The 17,191-nt window shown below is 47.9% G+C and overlaps 1 protein-coding gene across 3 annotated transcripts in view; it reads right to left on the reverse strand.

The window, feature by feature from the left end:
* Positions 1-17,191, reverse strand: part of TNS3 (tensin 3) — a 307,051-nt gene that overhangs the window by 136,649 nt on the left and 153,211 nt on the right. For all 3 annotated transcript variants that reach the window (XM_019031413.4, XM_031012945.3, XM_055347356.2), the window contains exons 9-13: positions 16,575-16,639; positions 12,363-12,446; positions 3,332-3,444; positions 2,175-2,235; positions 870-945 (exon numbers count right to left, since the gene is read on the reverse strand). In XM_019031413.4, coding sequence (XP_018886958.3) covers positions 870-945; positions 2,175-2,235; positions 3,332-3,444; positions 12,363-12,446; positions 16,575-16,639 — 399 coding nt within the window. The remainder of the gene's footprint in view (positions 1-869; positions 946-2,174; positions 2,236-3,331; positions 3,445-12,362; positions 12,447-16,574; positions 16,640-17,191) is intronic.

Consider the following 17,191-nt stretch of genomic DNA (forward strand, 5'->3'; position numbering starts at 1 on the left):
ACTTTCCTAAAATTATTTTAAATGTATGAATTGTTTGTACTCAAGAAAGATAAAAGGCAAAAATGTAATGGCTAATCTCCTCCAAGAACCAACACACATAAGAATCAAAATTATCTGGAGAAATCATTGTTTTGATCATTAATCAAGCTGTAATTGCACCAGCTGTATTTCACACTTCGGCTATTAATGATACATAAATATTCTATTTCTGCACCCACACTCTGGGAGGCCTGTGATCATGTGAAGAATGCAAATTATAGTCAGAACACAGGGGTTCTCAGAAGTGAGTGGCCGAGTTAGGACATTAATTTCCAGGTTATATATCTCGAGGGGCTCTAGAATGAAAGAGAATCAAGAACGAAGATTTGTTCCGTCCCTTTAATTAAAAGTTTTATTCAGAAAGTTAACTAAATGCCTTAAGGCAATAGTCACCAATCTTTTTGGCACCAGGGACTGGTTTCACAGAAGATGATTTTTCCATGGACTGGTGGAGGATGGTTTTAGGATGAAACTGTTCCACCTCAGATCATCATTCTCCTAAGGAGTGTGCAACCTAGATCGCTCGCACACACAGTTCACAATAGGGTTCGCACTCCTATGAGAATCTCATGGCGCCGCTGATCTGACGGGAGGCTCAGGTGGTCATGCTCGCTTGCTAGGCCCGGTTCCTAACAGGCCACGGACCGATAAGGTCCACGGCCCAGGGGTGGGGGACCCCAGTGTTAAGGTAAAAGCTACTTTTCATTCTTCCTACAGGGTACTTTTTTTGGGGGCGGGGGTTACTGTTTTAACACAGAATCATGATTTCAAGTCATCACCACTGGGAGAGTGGGGACACCGACCCATCTGCGGCCACGGTGGGCACTCACCATGACATCTCCCTTCAGAAGCTGGGCCGGCTCGATGACGATGCAGATCCTGCTGGGGTTTTCTGGGCCAACGTTGCTTTGGGATGAAGAAGAAGGTAGATCATTATGCAACTTCATGATTTCGTGGGAAGAATACATGTAGAGAAAAGCAACCCTACAACCAAAAACTCAGAAATTACACAGAATGCCCAATCAGCCCAGAATCTAATTCCTGAGAATCTAAATGAATCTAAAAAGGTAAAGAAAGCTCCCAGGCCATGGAGGGTCCTCATAGCATCATCATGGTCAGTGACTGACTTGAAGTGACTAAGGTCCAACTCCAGAGGCCTTTTGTTGTTGTTGTTTTCTTTTTTTTCAGACCGAGTCTCGCTCTGTCGCCAGGCTGGAGTGCCATGGCACAATCTCGGCTCACTGCAACCTCTGCCTCTCAGGTTCAAGCAATTCTCCTGTCTCAGCCTCCCAAGCAGCTGGGACTACAGGCACACGCCACCACGCCCAGCTAATTTTTGTATTTTTAGTAGAGACGGGATTTCACCATATTGGCCAGGATGGTCTCAATCTCTTGACCTCGTGATCCGCCCACCTCCACCTCCCAAAGTGCTGGGATTACAGGCGTGAGCCACCAAGACTGGTCTTTTTTTTTTTTTTTGACTCTCGCTCTGTCACCTAGCCTGGAGTGCAGTGGTGCGATCTCGGCTCACTGCAACCTCCGCCTCCCAGGTTCAAGTGAATTCTCCTGCCTCCACCTCGAGTAGCTGGGTTTACAGATGCACGACCCCATGACTGGCTAATTTTTGTATTTTTAGTAGAGACGGGGTTTCACCATGATGGCCAGGGGCTCGGTGGCTCACACCTGTAATCCTGGCACTTTGGAAGGCCGAGACGGGTAGATCACTTGAGGTCAGGAGTTCAAGACAATGCCGTTTTATAAAACACACTTGAACATCCTCGGATTTGGGTAATCAAAGGGGGTCCTGGAATCAATACCCCTTGAAAACCGAGGGGCCACCATACTCCAAAAAGCAAATGGCCCACTCTCCCCTCAAAATTCCAGCCCCCATGTCCTTTAATGGAGCCAACTAGTGTGACAGCCCAAAGACACTTGTGCAGGGCAGGAGGGAGGGCCGAGGCGTGATGCTGGAGCACGGGCCACGAGAGGATTTTCCCCACTGGACTCTTCTTTGGCTTCTTGGCATTCTCTGACCTGAACCCTCCCACACTCTTCCTGCGGGACAGGCAGCTGAGGCTCAGCTGCAGTTCCCTGAGCCGTCCAGGTCCCACAGCAGCAGCAGCAGCAGCACTCACTAGATCCCGGAGGTGTACACAGGCTGCATGGCTTGGTAGAGCTTCAGAAAGGGCCGGCACACTGAAAGAAAGGCACAACTGTCTGTAGAGGCATGACCGGTACAGAACGAACAGGAATTTGGCAATCAGAAAGACAGAAAGGGACGAGGAGACCAGGAGACTGCATCTGTGGCCTTTGAGGTCTGGGAAAGCAGTGCATGGAGCCACAGGGTTGCTGCAGGAAAAGGCCGGACCCGGTCCTAGAAGCCTGCAGAGCAACACAGTTTGACCTTTATCCAAAGGGTGCCAAAGGCTCCTGAATTGAAGCCAAGCTGCTTCAAAACCAACTAGCAGCTTGGCAAGGTCACTCTGGCCATAATGACCAGGGGGACCTGAAGGCACAGATGTACTTCAGAGACAATAGAAACCTCTGAGCAAGCACCTGCATGCGACTGGCGAGGAGGAGCAAGGGTCCTGAATCCCAGCCATGTGCTGCGTATGCCTGCATGGGACTGGGAAGGAGAGGACAGGGCCCTGACCCTCAGCCATGTGCCATTTGCTCCTGCATGGGACAAGGGAGGAGGGATAGGGCCCTGCTGACCATCGGCCATATACTCTGTGCACCTTTGGGGAAGTGGGGATGTGGGGACAGGGCCCTGATCCCCAGTCGTGTGCTGTGCTCATCTAAGTGGGACAGGGAGGAGGGCTCAGGGCCCTCACCCTCAGCTACATGCTGTGTGCTTTCCTGTGGGGTCATTTTAAAGGAGGAGGAGGAGATGGGCTCATGAGATGCGTCAGGGGAGACTGGGTCACATTCATGCCTCTTACTGGGCTTCTTCCATGGCTTGTGACCTCAAGGCCAACTGCACAGCTGATCCACTGGGGCTGCAGCCCAGAACAATGTTTGTCTGCCTTAGTCACTGTGCATATACACAGGGGTATTTCTGATCCCCCTTGCTGGCCGCCAGTCCCTCCCCTGATTAAATAACTTGGCCCAACCACATAAACATGGGGCTCTGACCACTGAAGGGAGACACAGTCAATCGCCAGGGAGGCAGAGGAGCAGATCCTGGGCCCTCTCGGAAGGAAAGCCGAGGCTTATCTAAATTGAGGGGCCCAGGACCAGCTCCAAGTCTGGGCCAGCCAATCGCAGGTGCCACGTCGTGGAGGACACTCACCTCCACCTGTGTCGAAGTTGGGGGTGCCGTGGAGGATGACAAAATGCAGGAACAGGGGAGAGGCATTCATTTTCACCGATCCAGACAGGAGCCCACTGAGGAACTGAACATACCTGCAAAACGGACAGCTGGGTTAGACTTCCCAGAAGTGTCTTCAGCCCCTGCTGAGAAGGGAACTCAAGGAGAAACACATCCTGGCTGAGTCTGGGGCTCTGGGAGAGAATCGGTCCACTGCTCACAGCCAGGGGTTCTCAGCATGGTGCTGCGCTTACAGGTCTGAGGGCTTCCCACCAGCGCACCAGGCACCAAGCACCAGACACCAAGGCACAACCGGCCTCTCGGCTTGAGCATCCCACACCTGAAAGCCCTCTGTGCCTGTCCACTGAACCTATCGCCAGGCAAAGCCAGGCCACAGGCCACAGGCCATCACAATCCCCACTGGTGAGCAGCAGGAAGCAGAGGCCTGGCACACCGGTGGGCGTGTGCTCTGTCACTAGCATTGCACCTATGGCAGGGTCACATGACCCAGGCCCAGAACCACTCACTGCACCTGCTGCTTTCTGCTCATACTCGAGAGCCCTAAGAAAAGGCTGGAGTCCATACTCCCCTCCTATCCAGCAGCCTTCCACGCCACATCTGATAAGAGGCTCTCCTTCCTGCTGTCCCCCTCTTCAGGGCCCAGCTCCAAAGGCGAAGGCCGCGTGGGCCATCAGCCTTTCTGAGTTCTAGGCGTCGGCCTCATGCTTCCAACACTGACTGCACACAACTTCCATGAGCATTTGGTGGTCAAGAGGGAAGCTTCTACACTAGGAGCATCTGACTGCTGGGGTCCTCATGAGGCATGACGTGGCAGCACTGACCACAAGATGAGCCGGAGGCTTGCCAAGCTCTCTGACACTTCCCTGGCCTGTCCTGCCTGTTGGTGCCCTGCCTGGCGTGGCCCCTGCCCTGAGGTCCCTCACCATGGCCACTTCACCCACACAACCTCCACTGTAGCCTCAACACCTTGCATGGAATCTGTGTTTCCATATCTGTCTCCACCAAAGTACTGTACTCTTTGCAAGAAAAACCCAAACAATCAAAAATCCCACAATATTTAACAATCTGTGCATCTCTCTACTGCCACGGCAGACTGAGGCAGGCAGTGGCAGGTGACTGTGTTGCCAGCACCTACAACCATCCTACCCCAAGCCAGAAACGGCCATCACGGACCTTGTGTTAAGAAAAAAAGTCTCTCACTTACGCTGGCAATTCACACCCAGTCCCTCATTCAAGCAGTTAAATTTGTATACAAACAAACTAAACAAGAGAAGATTTCTGTTAAACATTACCAAAAAAGGAAAGCCCTACTTATAGTCCACCCACTAGGAAAATGTTAGAAAAGCGAGTTTGCTTCAGTTCAGTTACAATTCGTAGTGAGAAACAGGGCATGTCAGTATTTCCATCTTCCTGGCAGCAACCTTCTCTTCTGCTCTCTCAGAACAGGGCAAAACCTCACAAGAGTCACAGAGGACAGACGCTCAGCCTGGAGACGTGGGGACCCTGTGAGGCCGATGACCAGACTTCAGTGGACCTCCAGGCAGCTCCCACACGCCTCTCCTGCAGGGTACTTTCTACCCTGGCAACAAGACTTCTCACCCTCAGTTGTACATAGGCAGAGGAATGCATGAATTGTGTATGTTTAATCATGCAAATTTTACGCATTGTGGATTTCATGGGTCCTTTGGCTCCCTGGTTTTGAGTAAAAGTGAGGAACCACAAATGCCCGGATTGAGAGGCCTGAGTCACCTCCTCTGGGGCAGCTCCGCCCTCCTTCCAGCACGGGGCAGCCCTGGTCACTGGGAAATCAGCTTCCTCAGCTTGTCCGGTTTGTCAGTGGCACCCTGAGTCCCACACTGCCTGGCCATGTGCTGCAGTGACCACGCGGCTAAGACGGACCTGTTCCCTGGGGGTGTTCTCAGTGCCCCATGTGCACCTGGACCAGGCATCTAGGTGAAGTCGATGTTTGTTTTATGACTTCCTGCAAACATGGAAGGCTCTGGAGCGCTGGGCCTGAGGGGCTCCTGTTCATGGCATCATAAGGGGTCCAAGTAGCTAAGCCCAGAGTTAGCGCCAAGGTCCTATGAGGGGCAAACAGCCATCCTCCGGGAAACCACGGCCTCTCCCTGACCCAGGTCTTGTACCATACTGTGGTCACAGAGCTTCATTTCTGCTGATGTGGCCTGGCCGAAATTGTTGCCCCTGACACCAGACGAAGCACGAGAAGTATTTCCTTCAGATGAGGAGGGCCAAGCTGACAGCAGAAGAACTTTGTTTTGCCACGAGCTCCCAAAGAAGGCCAAAGTCCAGGGCCACAAGCCCAGTGGTGGTCAGAGGGGAAGGAAAGGAGGCTGTCACTGCCTGGGACCCAGGACTCCAGAGTCTTCTCCCCAAAACCAGTTCTCAACAGTCATCACCTCCCAGGTCAGTCTACAAAGGGCTGCTCAGGTGGTAGCTTAACCAATCAAAAAGTAACCTCTTGGAATATAATTCTCATCTGTCCTTTACAGAAAACAACTTTTTATGCATCATATTTTCAGGTAAATTAAAGACATAAAATGCTAAGGTAAATGTAATTTTTTTTCTTCCTTCACATGCTTTCTTAATAAGGTAAGATTAACAACAACAACAAAAAAAAAACCAACATACTGTTCAAAATCCCAAATAAAAGCATGCTTTTAAAAAACATTTTTTAAAAAATAGCAATGCCTTATAAAAACAACAAAGTTCACTGCAAATATAAGCTGTAGTGAATGCTATGAGACTGCAGACAGATAGCCAACGTAGGTAATAGCCCTGAGTTTGTGAGTGACTTCTTAGAGAACTACCATCAGTACCAAAGAACAGAACATTCAGGTATGGATGAAAATAAGGGAGGCCAGGCGCGGTGGCTCATGCCTATAATCCCAGCACTCTGGGAGGCTGAGGTGGGAGGATCACCTGAGGTCAGGAGTTTGAGACCAGCCTAGTCAACATGCTGAAATCCTGTCTCTACAAAAAATTAATTAATTAATTAATTAATTTTAAAAATTAGCTGGGCATGGTGGCATGCGCCTGTAATCCCAGCTACACAGGAAGCTGAGGCATGAGAACTGCTTGAACCAGGAGGTAGAGGTTGCAGTGAGCCTAGACTGCACCACTGCACTCCAGCCTGAGTGACAGAGCAAGACCCTGTCTCAAAGTAAAAAAAGAAAAGAAGGGGAAATGAACATAATAGGACAGAATTGCACAATTAGTTCATCCAGCTGACTATGGAAAGGATCAACTTTAACTTCGTATACACAGTATTTATCTGTGGCATTAAAGGTAGATATAAATGAATCAATTGTAGGGTATCAGATGCCCTCTAAAGACCATCCCAACAGCCTTATCCAAAATAAAATGTTCCTACTTAGTCAACACAGTTTTCAGAGCTGGAAAGATTAGAAACCAGATACTTTATAAAAACAGCTCCATTATTTTCCCATTGCTATCTTTTCTTTCTTTTTAGGAAATAACTCCCTGGAGATGATGTTTTCCATGCTTCTTCTCAAACCAGTGAGTACATTTTAAAAACTAAAGGATCGTTTTTAAACTTGTAAGTAAACGAACATAAAAGCAGCTTGAAATTTTCAGTTGTCCCTTGCATTATTCACCGCCACTTCTAACAGCAAAAACTTCCATTTGGAATCTCCATAAATCTCCCTAAACATTTGAGTTGCACTAGACGTTAGCTTAAATCTGTCTGAAATGGTGGGTGCATAAAAATCAGCATTCAAATGTTACTTTTCCAAGCAACAGGAACCATCGTCACAGGACATCTTTCCCAACAGCTTACTCATTCTACATTCCCAGCACTCACAGAGTCAGCCATGGCTGCAGGGGCAGCACCAACCAGCCAGGAAAGGTGAGCTGGGCCACCTGTTGGTGTCAGTCAAGCCTGGGCTGTTTCTTAACGTTCTGCTGAGCATTCCCTTCCCTCTCATGTAATGGGAAGAATAATGAGACCTACACATTGGAATTGCTGCAAACATGAGTCAGTTGCATGGACATAAGGGTCAGAGTAGACCACAACACATCTGCCACAGCCTCTGCTCTCCTGAGGTATGCTGCCGGAGTGTAGGTGGCTTTGCCCACAGAGTTGGTGACTCAGAGGGGATGTCCGGGCCCAGGCAAAGTGTGTGGCTCCCTGAGGAATGGTCACCCTTTTTCCGCAGGCTGTGGGCAGCAAGGAGGATGTGCAGGGAGGGGCCACAGGGGCATGAAGTAAAATAGCCTTTGCAAAAATTTTAACAGTGAGAGAAGTATGACAGTGAAAGAGATCTAATGTAACCAACCCCCATCTTGCCTTTAACCTCCTAGCTGCCCTTGGCTATTCCTGGGCTTGGACCAAACTAACTTTAGGAGAAAGTAAAGTTTATAGTTTAAATGATAATAGCCCAAAACTAAACCACTTTTGTAAAACTAATGCAAGACCACCACATTGGGAGGATGAAAGCAGAGGCTTGAATTCTGCCAAGGTATAGACTTAAAAGATTACTCTGGGGATCACAAGATTTGCAACTTCCTCAATTACTGCTAGAGATAACATCACCATTGTAGAACCTAAGATTGGCCTTTTGAGATGTCTATTCAGGCTTTTGCATTTCTGACAACTGACAGCTCTACCTGACCTGCCAACTGTTCTCCGGCCCCACCCAGAAGTGGACTCAGAGGCAAGAGGGTCATTTTCCCCTATAATTGCACCCCCAACCACTCAGCAGCACCCATTCCCTAGCCACCCCCTTCTCCCCAAAATATCTTTGAAAAACCCTAGCCTCCAAATTTTCCAGGGGGCTGATTTGGGTAGTAATAAAACTCTGGTCTCCTGTTCAGCCAGCTCTGCATGAATTAAACTCTTTCTCTACTGCAATTCCCCTGTCTTGGTAAATCGGCTCTATCTGGGCATTGAATAATGAACCCATTTGTCGGTTACAGAGACTATCTGAGGAGCCTCATCCTTTAGAGAATGTGGAAAACTACTCTCCTTGTATCTTTAAAGTATTCTTTCAGGCACCTGAGGTACTGTGTCAAAAATGACAGAAATATGAAAAATCAAATAATGCCATTTTTACAGGCAGTTAGACAGGCATGAGCAGGGCAGCAGAGGGCTCTTTCTGCACCCACTAGGAGAATGTGGGGTAATGGTTCGGCAATTATCACATTGCCTCTCTGAAAGTGATACACTGGCAGCTGGTGCCAGGAGGAGGCCGTTTCCTGATGGTCCACGCCTATTGCACTGTTAATTGAATGCAGGCTCCAGGGAGACACAACTTCTCGGGCACGTGCATTAACAGAAAAAATGGCAGAGTATGACCTTCTCAGGGTACATCACCAGAAAAGGGAAGAAACCCTCAGATAGGCATGCGTACAACTTCCTAAACATACTGCATGTGCTCACTTCCCAAGCAAAAGGAGGGCACTATGCATGCGGGCAGCCCCCTCTAAGGGAAGAATCACGGGAAAGGGGCACAAGACATGGGAAGTGGGCCAGCCTATAAAGTCTAGGACCAAGGTTAAACACCACACTTGACCTTCATGTGCCCGCTTGGGTCTCTTCTAAGCGTACTTTCCTTTCTTTCTTGTTCTAAAGCCTTTTAAAATAAACTTCCACTCTGGCTCTGAAACTTGTCTCTGTCTCTTTTTCTGCCTTATGTCCCTCAGTCAAATTCTTTCTTCTGAGCAGGCAAGAATTGAGGTTCCTGCAGACCCTTATGGATTCACTGCTGGTAACTCGGATACCTTCCACCAGTAACACTATATAGGATAATTTCTAGGACATCCTGATATCTGCATGCCAAGACATTTGTTTGGTCTGTCTTCCCTTTACCTCAAAGGACACCCAAATGTGCATAGACAACATGACTGATGGTCTTAGGTGACTCCCACGTGGGGCCTCCCAGGGTCACCTTGGCAGGCAACACTCAGGAGAGATCAGCTCCCCAAAGAAACAACTGGCTACCTGTCATTTTCCCCATTAACTCAGTGATGGGGCCGAGAAACGTGTGCTGCTGTCTCAACTCTCTCAGAAAAAAAGGAAAGCCAGAAAAGAAAACAGATGTCAGAAACATTAATAATTTTAATATTATTTCCATGATGCTGATAATAAACCAAAACTTTACCCAGATTTTTGGGGCATAGGAGGAGACAGGGTCTAGCTCTGTCATCCAGGCTGGCATGCATTGGGGCAATTACAGCTCACTGTAACCTCCAACTCCTGGGCTCCAAGGGATCCTCCCACCTCAGCTTCCAGAGTAGCTGGGACTACAGGTGTGTGCCATCACATCCAGCTAATTTTTTTTTTTTTTTTTCTGATAGAGATGGGGTCTTCCTCCTGTGTTGCTAAGGCAGGTCTCAAACTCCTGGACTCAAGGGATTGTCCTGCCTCAGCCTCCCAAAGAATCGGGATTACAGGCTAGAGTCACTGTGCCACACCCAGTATTTCTTTTTAACTACTTCTCAAAGAGGAAGGCTTCCAAGTTTAGGGAAGGAAGTTCAGGGGTGCCTCAATAACACAATGGTGGTCATGAGCACCAACAGGAGGCCACACTGGGGTGTCAACAAGCTGCTTCTCATGATTTGCTGAAGACAAGGAAGGTATAAAAACAGAAAACTTACATGGGCACATGTAAGTTTTACGGGTCAGCTCCATGGGCCAACTGCTCCATGGCGTTTAGTGTAACAAACAAGGTAACAAAGATTGACCTCTCATCAGAGTTGCTGTTGAGACTTCTGAGCTTCCCCGTCACAAATTCCTTGCTAATTAATTATTCTCAAGAGTGATTATTACGAGTTTGACTTTAAAATGATTTCTTGAGCTCAGTCCTAAAACAGCCTGCAGTGCACCCATCCCACTCCCCAGGCCATTCAAGACAACAGAGAAGCCTCCCGTCACAGAGCCTATTCCCATACAAGCTGTCCTCACACGTTCTTCTGGTCTCAAACTTTCCTCCAGATTTATCTTATGCATTCATTCGTTTACATGCTCGATTACCATTTGGTGAGCATCTTTTCATGCAGGCTCTGGTCAAAATAAAAAGAAAAGAGCAAGGAGTAAGGGGCATTTCCCTAATCTCAGGAGCAGAGGGATTAACCTTGGAATGTAAAATTGAATCCAGCAAACATTAAAAAATGCAAATGCTCTGGCTTCAAATGTGCAATGACGGGAAGGACACATGAAAACCCTGGGCATGGGAATGTGAGAAGAGCAGGGCATGGTGGCTCACACCTGCAATCCCAGCATTTTGGGAAGCCACAGCAGAAGGATTATTCAAGCTCAGGGGTTCAAGACCAGCCTGGGCAACACAGTGAGACACTGTCTCCACAAAAATTTTAAAATTAGCTGAGCATGGTGATGTGCGCCTATAGTCTCAGCTACTCAAGAGGCTGAGGTGGGAGGATTGCTTGAGCCCAGGAGGTTGAGGCTGCTGTGAGCCAAGATTGCACCACTGCACTACAGCCTGGGTGACAGAGCAAGACTCTGTTTCAAAAAAAGAAAAAAGAAAAGAAAGAAAAGAAAATGAGGAGATATCTTCCCCCTTTTCCCATATTCTTTTAATGTTATAAACAAGCTGCTGGTGCCGTAAGAAATAAGAACAAAAAAAAAAGAAAAGACGACAGCTGGACTTCCTGTGTGCCAAGCATTCTGCATGGGTTACTCCCTATTTACACCTCATTTTCCATGCAGGAGGTCATATGAATGTCACGATTTTGGAAACTGTTCAACAAAGAAATAACATTTAATGGTTCAAAAAAAAAAAAAAACCCAAGTGACTGTTTATCTAAAATATTTTAGAAAATGCTAGGTTTTCTGCATGCAACTTGCATTGCATGTGGGCCCTGTTGCTGACCACGGTCCCACACCCTAGCCCATGTTCCTCCAACACATCTGGTTTCAAGAGAAACAGAGCCATGCCATTGGAAATAGCAAGACAAAAGGAAAAGGTGCCTCTGGTGATGTTTGAAATCCCTTTCTGCCCGTCTACCCCCATGTCTGCTGACATAGCCCTCAGTTGCACTGGAGAAAACAGATACAAGGCATCAAAACTTGCATACACAAGGTCGGGTGTGCAACTACCTGTCTCCAAAACGGAACACCATTTGGCAATCACCTTGGCAATTCTCCTACAAATTCCCTGCTGTGGGCTTTGAAATATGCCATGGAGCTACCTGGTTGGCTCTAAGTGTCACCATCTGTGGAGGAAGTAAGTGCACCTGGATGGGGAGCCAGCTGTGGGTCCTTCTCACTGCCTCTCAGCCAGCCCTGCTCAGGTTCTTGACCTCAGCCTGCTGGGGCGGGCAGCAAAAGGAGAAAGTTCTGCACCCCACCATGACTATTCCCCATCACTTACTGAGCTCATTCCAGGGGCCACGCCCAGGAGCAGAGAAGGGAGAGATGGGCAGCATGACAGAAAAATACTCCGTGGCCTCAGGGAACTGATGAGCTACAAGAATTGGCCAAGTGCAACTGCTAATGTGTTTGTGTAAGTAAAGTTTTATTGCAATACAGCCACATTCCCTGATTTCCATATTGCCCAGGGCTGCTTTCATGTTAGAACAGTTGCGATAAAGATCCTGTAGCCTGCAAAGCCTAAAATATCCACTCTCTAGTCCGTTGCAGAGAGAGTTCACTGACCCCTGGTCTAGCCAATAGAACCAAGTTCCAACATAATAATGGAAATCAAAACTCACTCACTGCAAGAGAGGAAAATGCCAACTGGATCAAGTCCTCCCTCTACCTGTCAGTGCAAGCCAGCAGCATAGGGGGCTGTCTCTCACCACAGACACGCAGGATGGCTAAGTCCTTAACCTCTGGGAGGGACAAGTCTCCCCACCACCTTCACAGTCTTTGGCATGACCCAAGAATACTATTCATTTAGGTGTTGGGACAGAGGAGATGCCTCTTCTGTTTTCACATTTTTATATGTAAAATTTCATTCACCTCTTCACTCTGGCTTTGGGGATCTATACATACCGTTTTTGGGAAGGCTGCATTAAAGCTGAAACTTTGTCATCATAAAACTTCTTCATTGCAAACCTGTCAAGGGCCTGGTCGGCGCTGAAGGGGAGAGAGAGAGAAAGAGAGTTAACTCAATGGAGCCCACACCACGTGGGTACGTGACGGGGGATGTGTCTCATGGCTGTTCAAAACGACCAGCTCCCACAAGGGGCTTCACCCTTTGCTGCACCTGTGCACACCCAATCCACCTGTCTCTTGTTAGACTTCATTTGCCCCGCAGGAATATGCTGTGCTCAAAGTGGGAGCCACAGTGCAGGGTCAGAATTCTCATCTGAAATAACAGCTCCTTATCTGAAGATATTATTCTTAAGAGTGCTGAATACCCAGCTTGCAGAAGAACCAACTGAGGCTTCTCAGCAGGCAGGTGGTAGGGCTGGTGTCCAAAACTGTCCCTTGGCCACCCTACGTCCTAAATAAAGAAGACCATTTTAAGTGGGCTCTGTGCAAGACAAGCAGGCAGACTCAAGTTTCAGGACCACAAGGATGCAGGGAGCAACCCAGGGCAGGAGAGTCAACGGACACCCCCATGAAGTCCCAAGAGGCACCCTCGGGACACAAGTGGGCCAGCCTGTGCCCTGCCAGCATGTCACTCCCAGGACTGGGCTTGAGAAGGCTGCAGGGCACTGGGATTGGAAAGGTGTCTCAGGCCTCGGGGCTGCAGCATTGTTTTTGAAGTGACTGAAAGTAACCCTGCTTTCTAACAATATATTTGACCTTCAATGCCAGGTCCACAGTGCTCACAGGTAGTGTCTGACAGAAACTTCCAGAAATCTCACAGCAGGGCATTCGTGGGATTTCTTGATATGACCTCAGCACAAATCCTGGAATATGAGTGCAGTGTCTTAACAATTCCAACTCATTTGGGCCAAATGCTTCCTTAAAACCCTGATAGGCCGGGTGCAGTGGCTCACGCCTGTACTCCCACCACTTTGGGAGGCCAAGGCGGGCGGATCACCTGAGGTCAGGAGTTCAAGACCAGCCTGGTCAACAGGGTGAAATCCCAGCTCTACTGAAAATAAAAATTACCGTGGCATGATGGTGGGTGCCTATAATCCCAGCTACTTGGGAGGCTGAGGTGGGAGAATCACTTGACCCGGGAGGCGGAGGTTGTAGTGAGCAGAGATCACACCATTGCACTCCAGCCTGGGTGACAGAGTGAGATTCCATCTCAAAACAACAACAACAACAACAACAACAACACCTGATAAAGTGGGCCCCTTACTTAGAAAAATGTGTCTATGCCCCTCTAGAAAAATGATGTACATAAGCACTGCGGATTTCATAAAAATACTGGTAGAGAGACAGGCAGGAGGAAAAAGAAACATACTCAAAAGTAAGTTGAGTGTGATTTGACTTTCACAGAATGCTATAAAACGGACAACTTGCTACGTGCATTTGCTAGGCAAGGGGCTGTGCTGGTGGGGCAGTCACAAACAGAAGGGCCCACTTTAGCACCAAGTCCATCACATACTGAGCAGGAGATTGCAGCTCCACAGCCTCCCAGTGACTTTTAAGCATTCCTTTTTCTGAAATTTACTTGTTTTATTAAATGCTGAGAATACATTTTGACCAATGTTTATTTTCTATAGTAATATGAGTAGTAGTAATAATATTAGTACTGGTTTTGTCTTTATAACTCTTATTTTTATGGTGTTGATACAAGAATGTTCTTCTCTGGTGACTTGAAGTTTCTGTTTTCTTCTGTTTGTAGTTTGTGATAAAGATCTCAAATGTGTGCTTGTGCTATCTGGGATTACTCTACTTCTGGAATATAATCTAAGAGGGAACACTGCAGAAATGATCAAAGATATATGTATAAGAATGTGTTCATCATGGCAAGCTTTGCAGTAGAAAACAACTGGAAGCAACCTAAATTACAAAAAAAAAACACACACTTAGGAGGCCGAGGTGGGCAAATCACGAGGTCAGGAGTTCAAGATCAGCCTGGCCAACATGGTGAAACCACGTCTCTACTTAAAATACAAAAAATTAGCTGGGCATAGTGGCGGGCACCAGTAATCCCAGCTACTTGAGAGGCTGAGGCAGGAGAATCACTTGAACCTGGGAGGTGGAGGTTACAGTGAACCAAGATCACGCCACTGCACTCCAGCCCCAGCAACAGAGTGAGACTCCGTCTTAAACACACACATACACAAAACTGGAAGAAACTTGGATAGGCAAAATCAACAAATGCTTAAATACATAACATATCCATTGAATAAAGTGCTATGCTGCCACTGAAATGATGTCGGGAAATGATGCATATAAAATGATATTAATGTAGAAAATCAAGTCACAAAAAGCATGTGGTATCAGCCCATTTAATTGAAAGGCACTTAATACTATTACTCCTAATAATCACAGCAGCGTTAATGATAGCCAATACCTGAGTACCGATGCTGTTCTAAGTGCTTTTTGTGTAACATATGTTGAACTGTCACAACATTCTGGGAAGTAGAGCTACCATCATTTTCCAGGTAAGGATGCTGAGGCTTAGAGAGATTCAGGTAAATTGCCTGACACATGCAGCTGAAATACATATTGACTATTGAGAAAACAGAGTTTGTACCAAGAGTGTCAAAGGTGTGTTTTTAGCCCTAAGACATCTACCCTTCCCAAAAAAATCCGGGACTATCCACAGTGCATGGAACTTCGGTTCAGGCAGTACTACTTTGCTGGGGATAGAAATGCTCAGGTGTAGCTGGGCGTGGTGGCTCACACCTGTAATCCCAGCACTTTGGCAGGCCGAGGCGAGTGATCACCTGAGGTCAGGAGTTCAAGACCAGCCTGGCCAACATGGTGAAACCCCGTCCCTACTAAAAATACAAAAAATTAGCTGGGCATCTTGGCACACACCTATAATCCTAGCTACTCAGGAGGCTGAGGCAGGAGAATCGCTTGAACCCGGGAAGCAGAGGTGGCAGTGAGCCAAGATTGCACGACTGCACTCCAACCTGGGCAACGAAGCAAGACTCTGCCAAAAAAAAAAAAAAAAACAGAAGTGCTCAGGTGGTCTCTGTCCAGAACCAGCCAGGCTATGTTTAGTCACCAACCAAATGTCTTTGGCATCATTGAGGGATGGATGTGCCCAGGAATCTCGATTTTCCTGGCACACACACACACCGATGATTATTCTCACCAAGAGGGTATCTGATTTTCACTTGGGGGTTGGTTTCCTCCCTGGCAGGCACCAACTCCCCAGTTGGTTTCCAGAGAAAACATTCAGAAAGTCAAATTTCACTCCTTGGTGCTAGAAAGGAAAAGGTTTATCGGCTGATATGAATAGGCTTCTATTTCCTCAGAATGGAAAGTTCAGGTTTTACAAAGAGGCCATTGAGAAGACAGGGCAGATGCAAATGTAGACCCCATAAATAATATTTTCTGCACTGCATTTCAGCGAGAGTGAAGAACTGCACTCTGGGAAGGGTCCGGGTGTACACCACAGCTGCCCAGGGCCAGAAGGATGGGCACAGGGCTGAGGTCCTTGTGGCCCTGCTGTGTTTGTGTCATGTCTGGCTTAGGGGACCCGAGTGGCACCTCCACCAAAGTCTCCACGATTACAGTTCCATCTCATGGAAACCAGCCCAGACCTGGCTCTCCACTCCTAGGCTGTGAGATCATGAGCAAGCTGCCTGGCTCCTCTGAGCCTCACCTCCCTCATCCATGCAATGGGAATGATAGTAACTGCCTCATGGATTAGTTAGGAGAATTCAGGGAGAAAAGGAAAATAATCAGTATACTTCCCAGAGGCCCAGGGCCTGCAAAAGAGGTGGCTGTCATCATCATTATATACAAGGTATGAGCTGATTTAGTGAGACCACTCTGTTCTTTTCATAATGGTGACTTTTATCTCTGTTATTTTTTATTAGAGAATTCTCTATTAAAGAACAAGGGACAGTGGGGCCACTTATTTTTTTAATGCCTCCATGGAAGTACTTAGAATCAATCACACATAGTCACCCAACCTGGAAAATGCCACTTTCACAAGTGTAAACGCTTAACTGGAAACTGGGTTTCCAGGCACTGACCACCCCAGCACTGGGGGATGGGAAACACAGGTCAGCCGAGCCCTTGGTATCCAGAACAGCTCCCGCGCAGACAGCCTTCAGCTCCATGCAGGCTCAGCTTTTAGCACCTCAAGACAGCGAGCTGACATCTTCATCCTACCTGGCTGAGACGTTGGTGAAATGCATGTAGGATGATATGACCACTCCTATGCGTCCTTTCCCGCCCTGCAGGAGACAAAAGATCAGCTGATTTTCTCTGAAATCCCACAGCAGAGATGTAATTAGAACAGGAAAAGACTCACTAGTGGACAAAATAATAGAGAGCCTGCTTTGGTGGTAAGGCCAGCATTACCCACAGCCTTCCTGTCTGGGAAAGTCAGTACCCAGTGCAACTGGAGTCTCTGCAACAGGGAACCTGCACGCTGGGTGCAAACAGTAAGAGCGGGTGCTAACTGGAGCAGCCGTAGAAGCCCAGGAGGGCAGACCAACACAGCAGCTGCCTGTCATTTTACCCAATTAGGCTGGAAGAAACTGTGCCAGGAGCTGCGGCAATTAGCATGACTTAATTATCCAGGTCAGACAGAAGTGAACGCCTGCCTGCTCACGGGCTGACAATGATCAGGGCTGCAAACACAGCTCAGCATGATGGGACATATATTCCAGCTCACTGGCAGCACTGCCAGCACCTGAGCTCCACATACACCCCCGTAGCCCACCCTCATTACACATAGAGGAACCACTGTCCCAGGCAGAAGTTCTGGAAAAGGACTCACTCAG

Source organism: Gorilla gorilla, chromosome 6, assembly GCF_029281585.2.
Source record: "Gorilla gorilla gorilla isolate KB3781 chromosome 6, NHGRI_mGorGor1-v2.1_pri, whole genome shotgun sequence".
NCBI classification, from domain to species: Eukaryota; Metazoa; Chordata; class Mammalia; order Primates; family Hominidae; genus Gorilla; species Gorilla gorilla.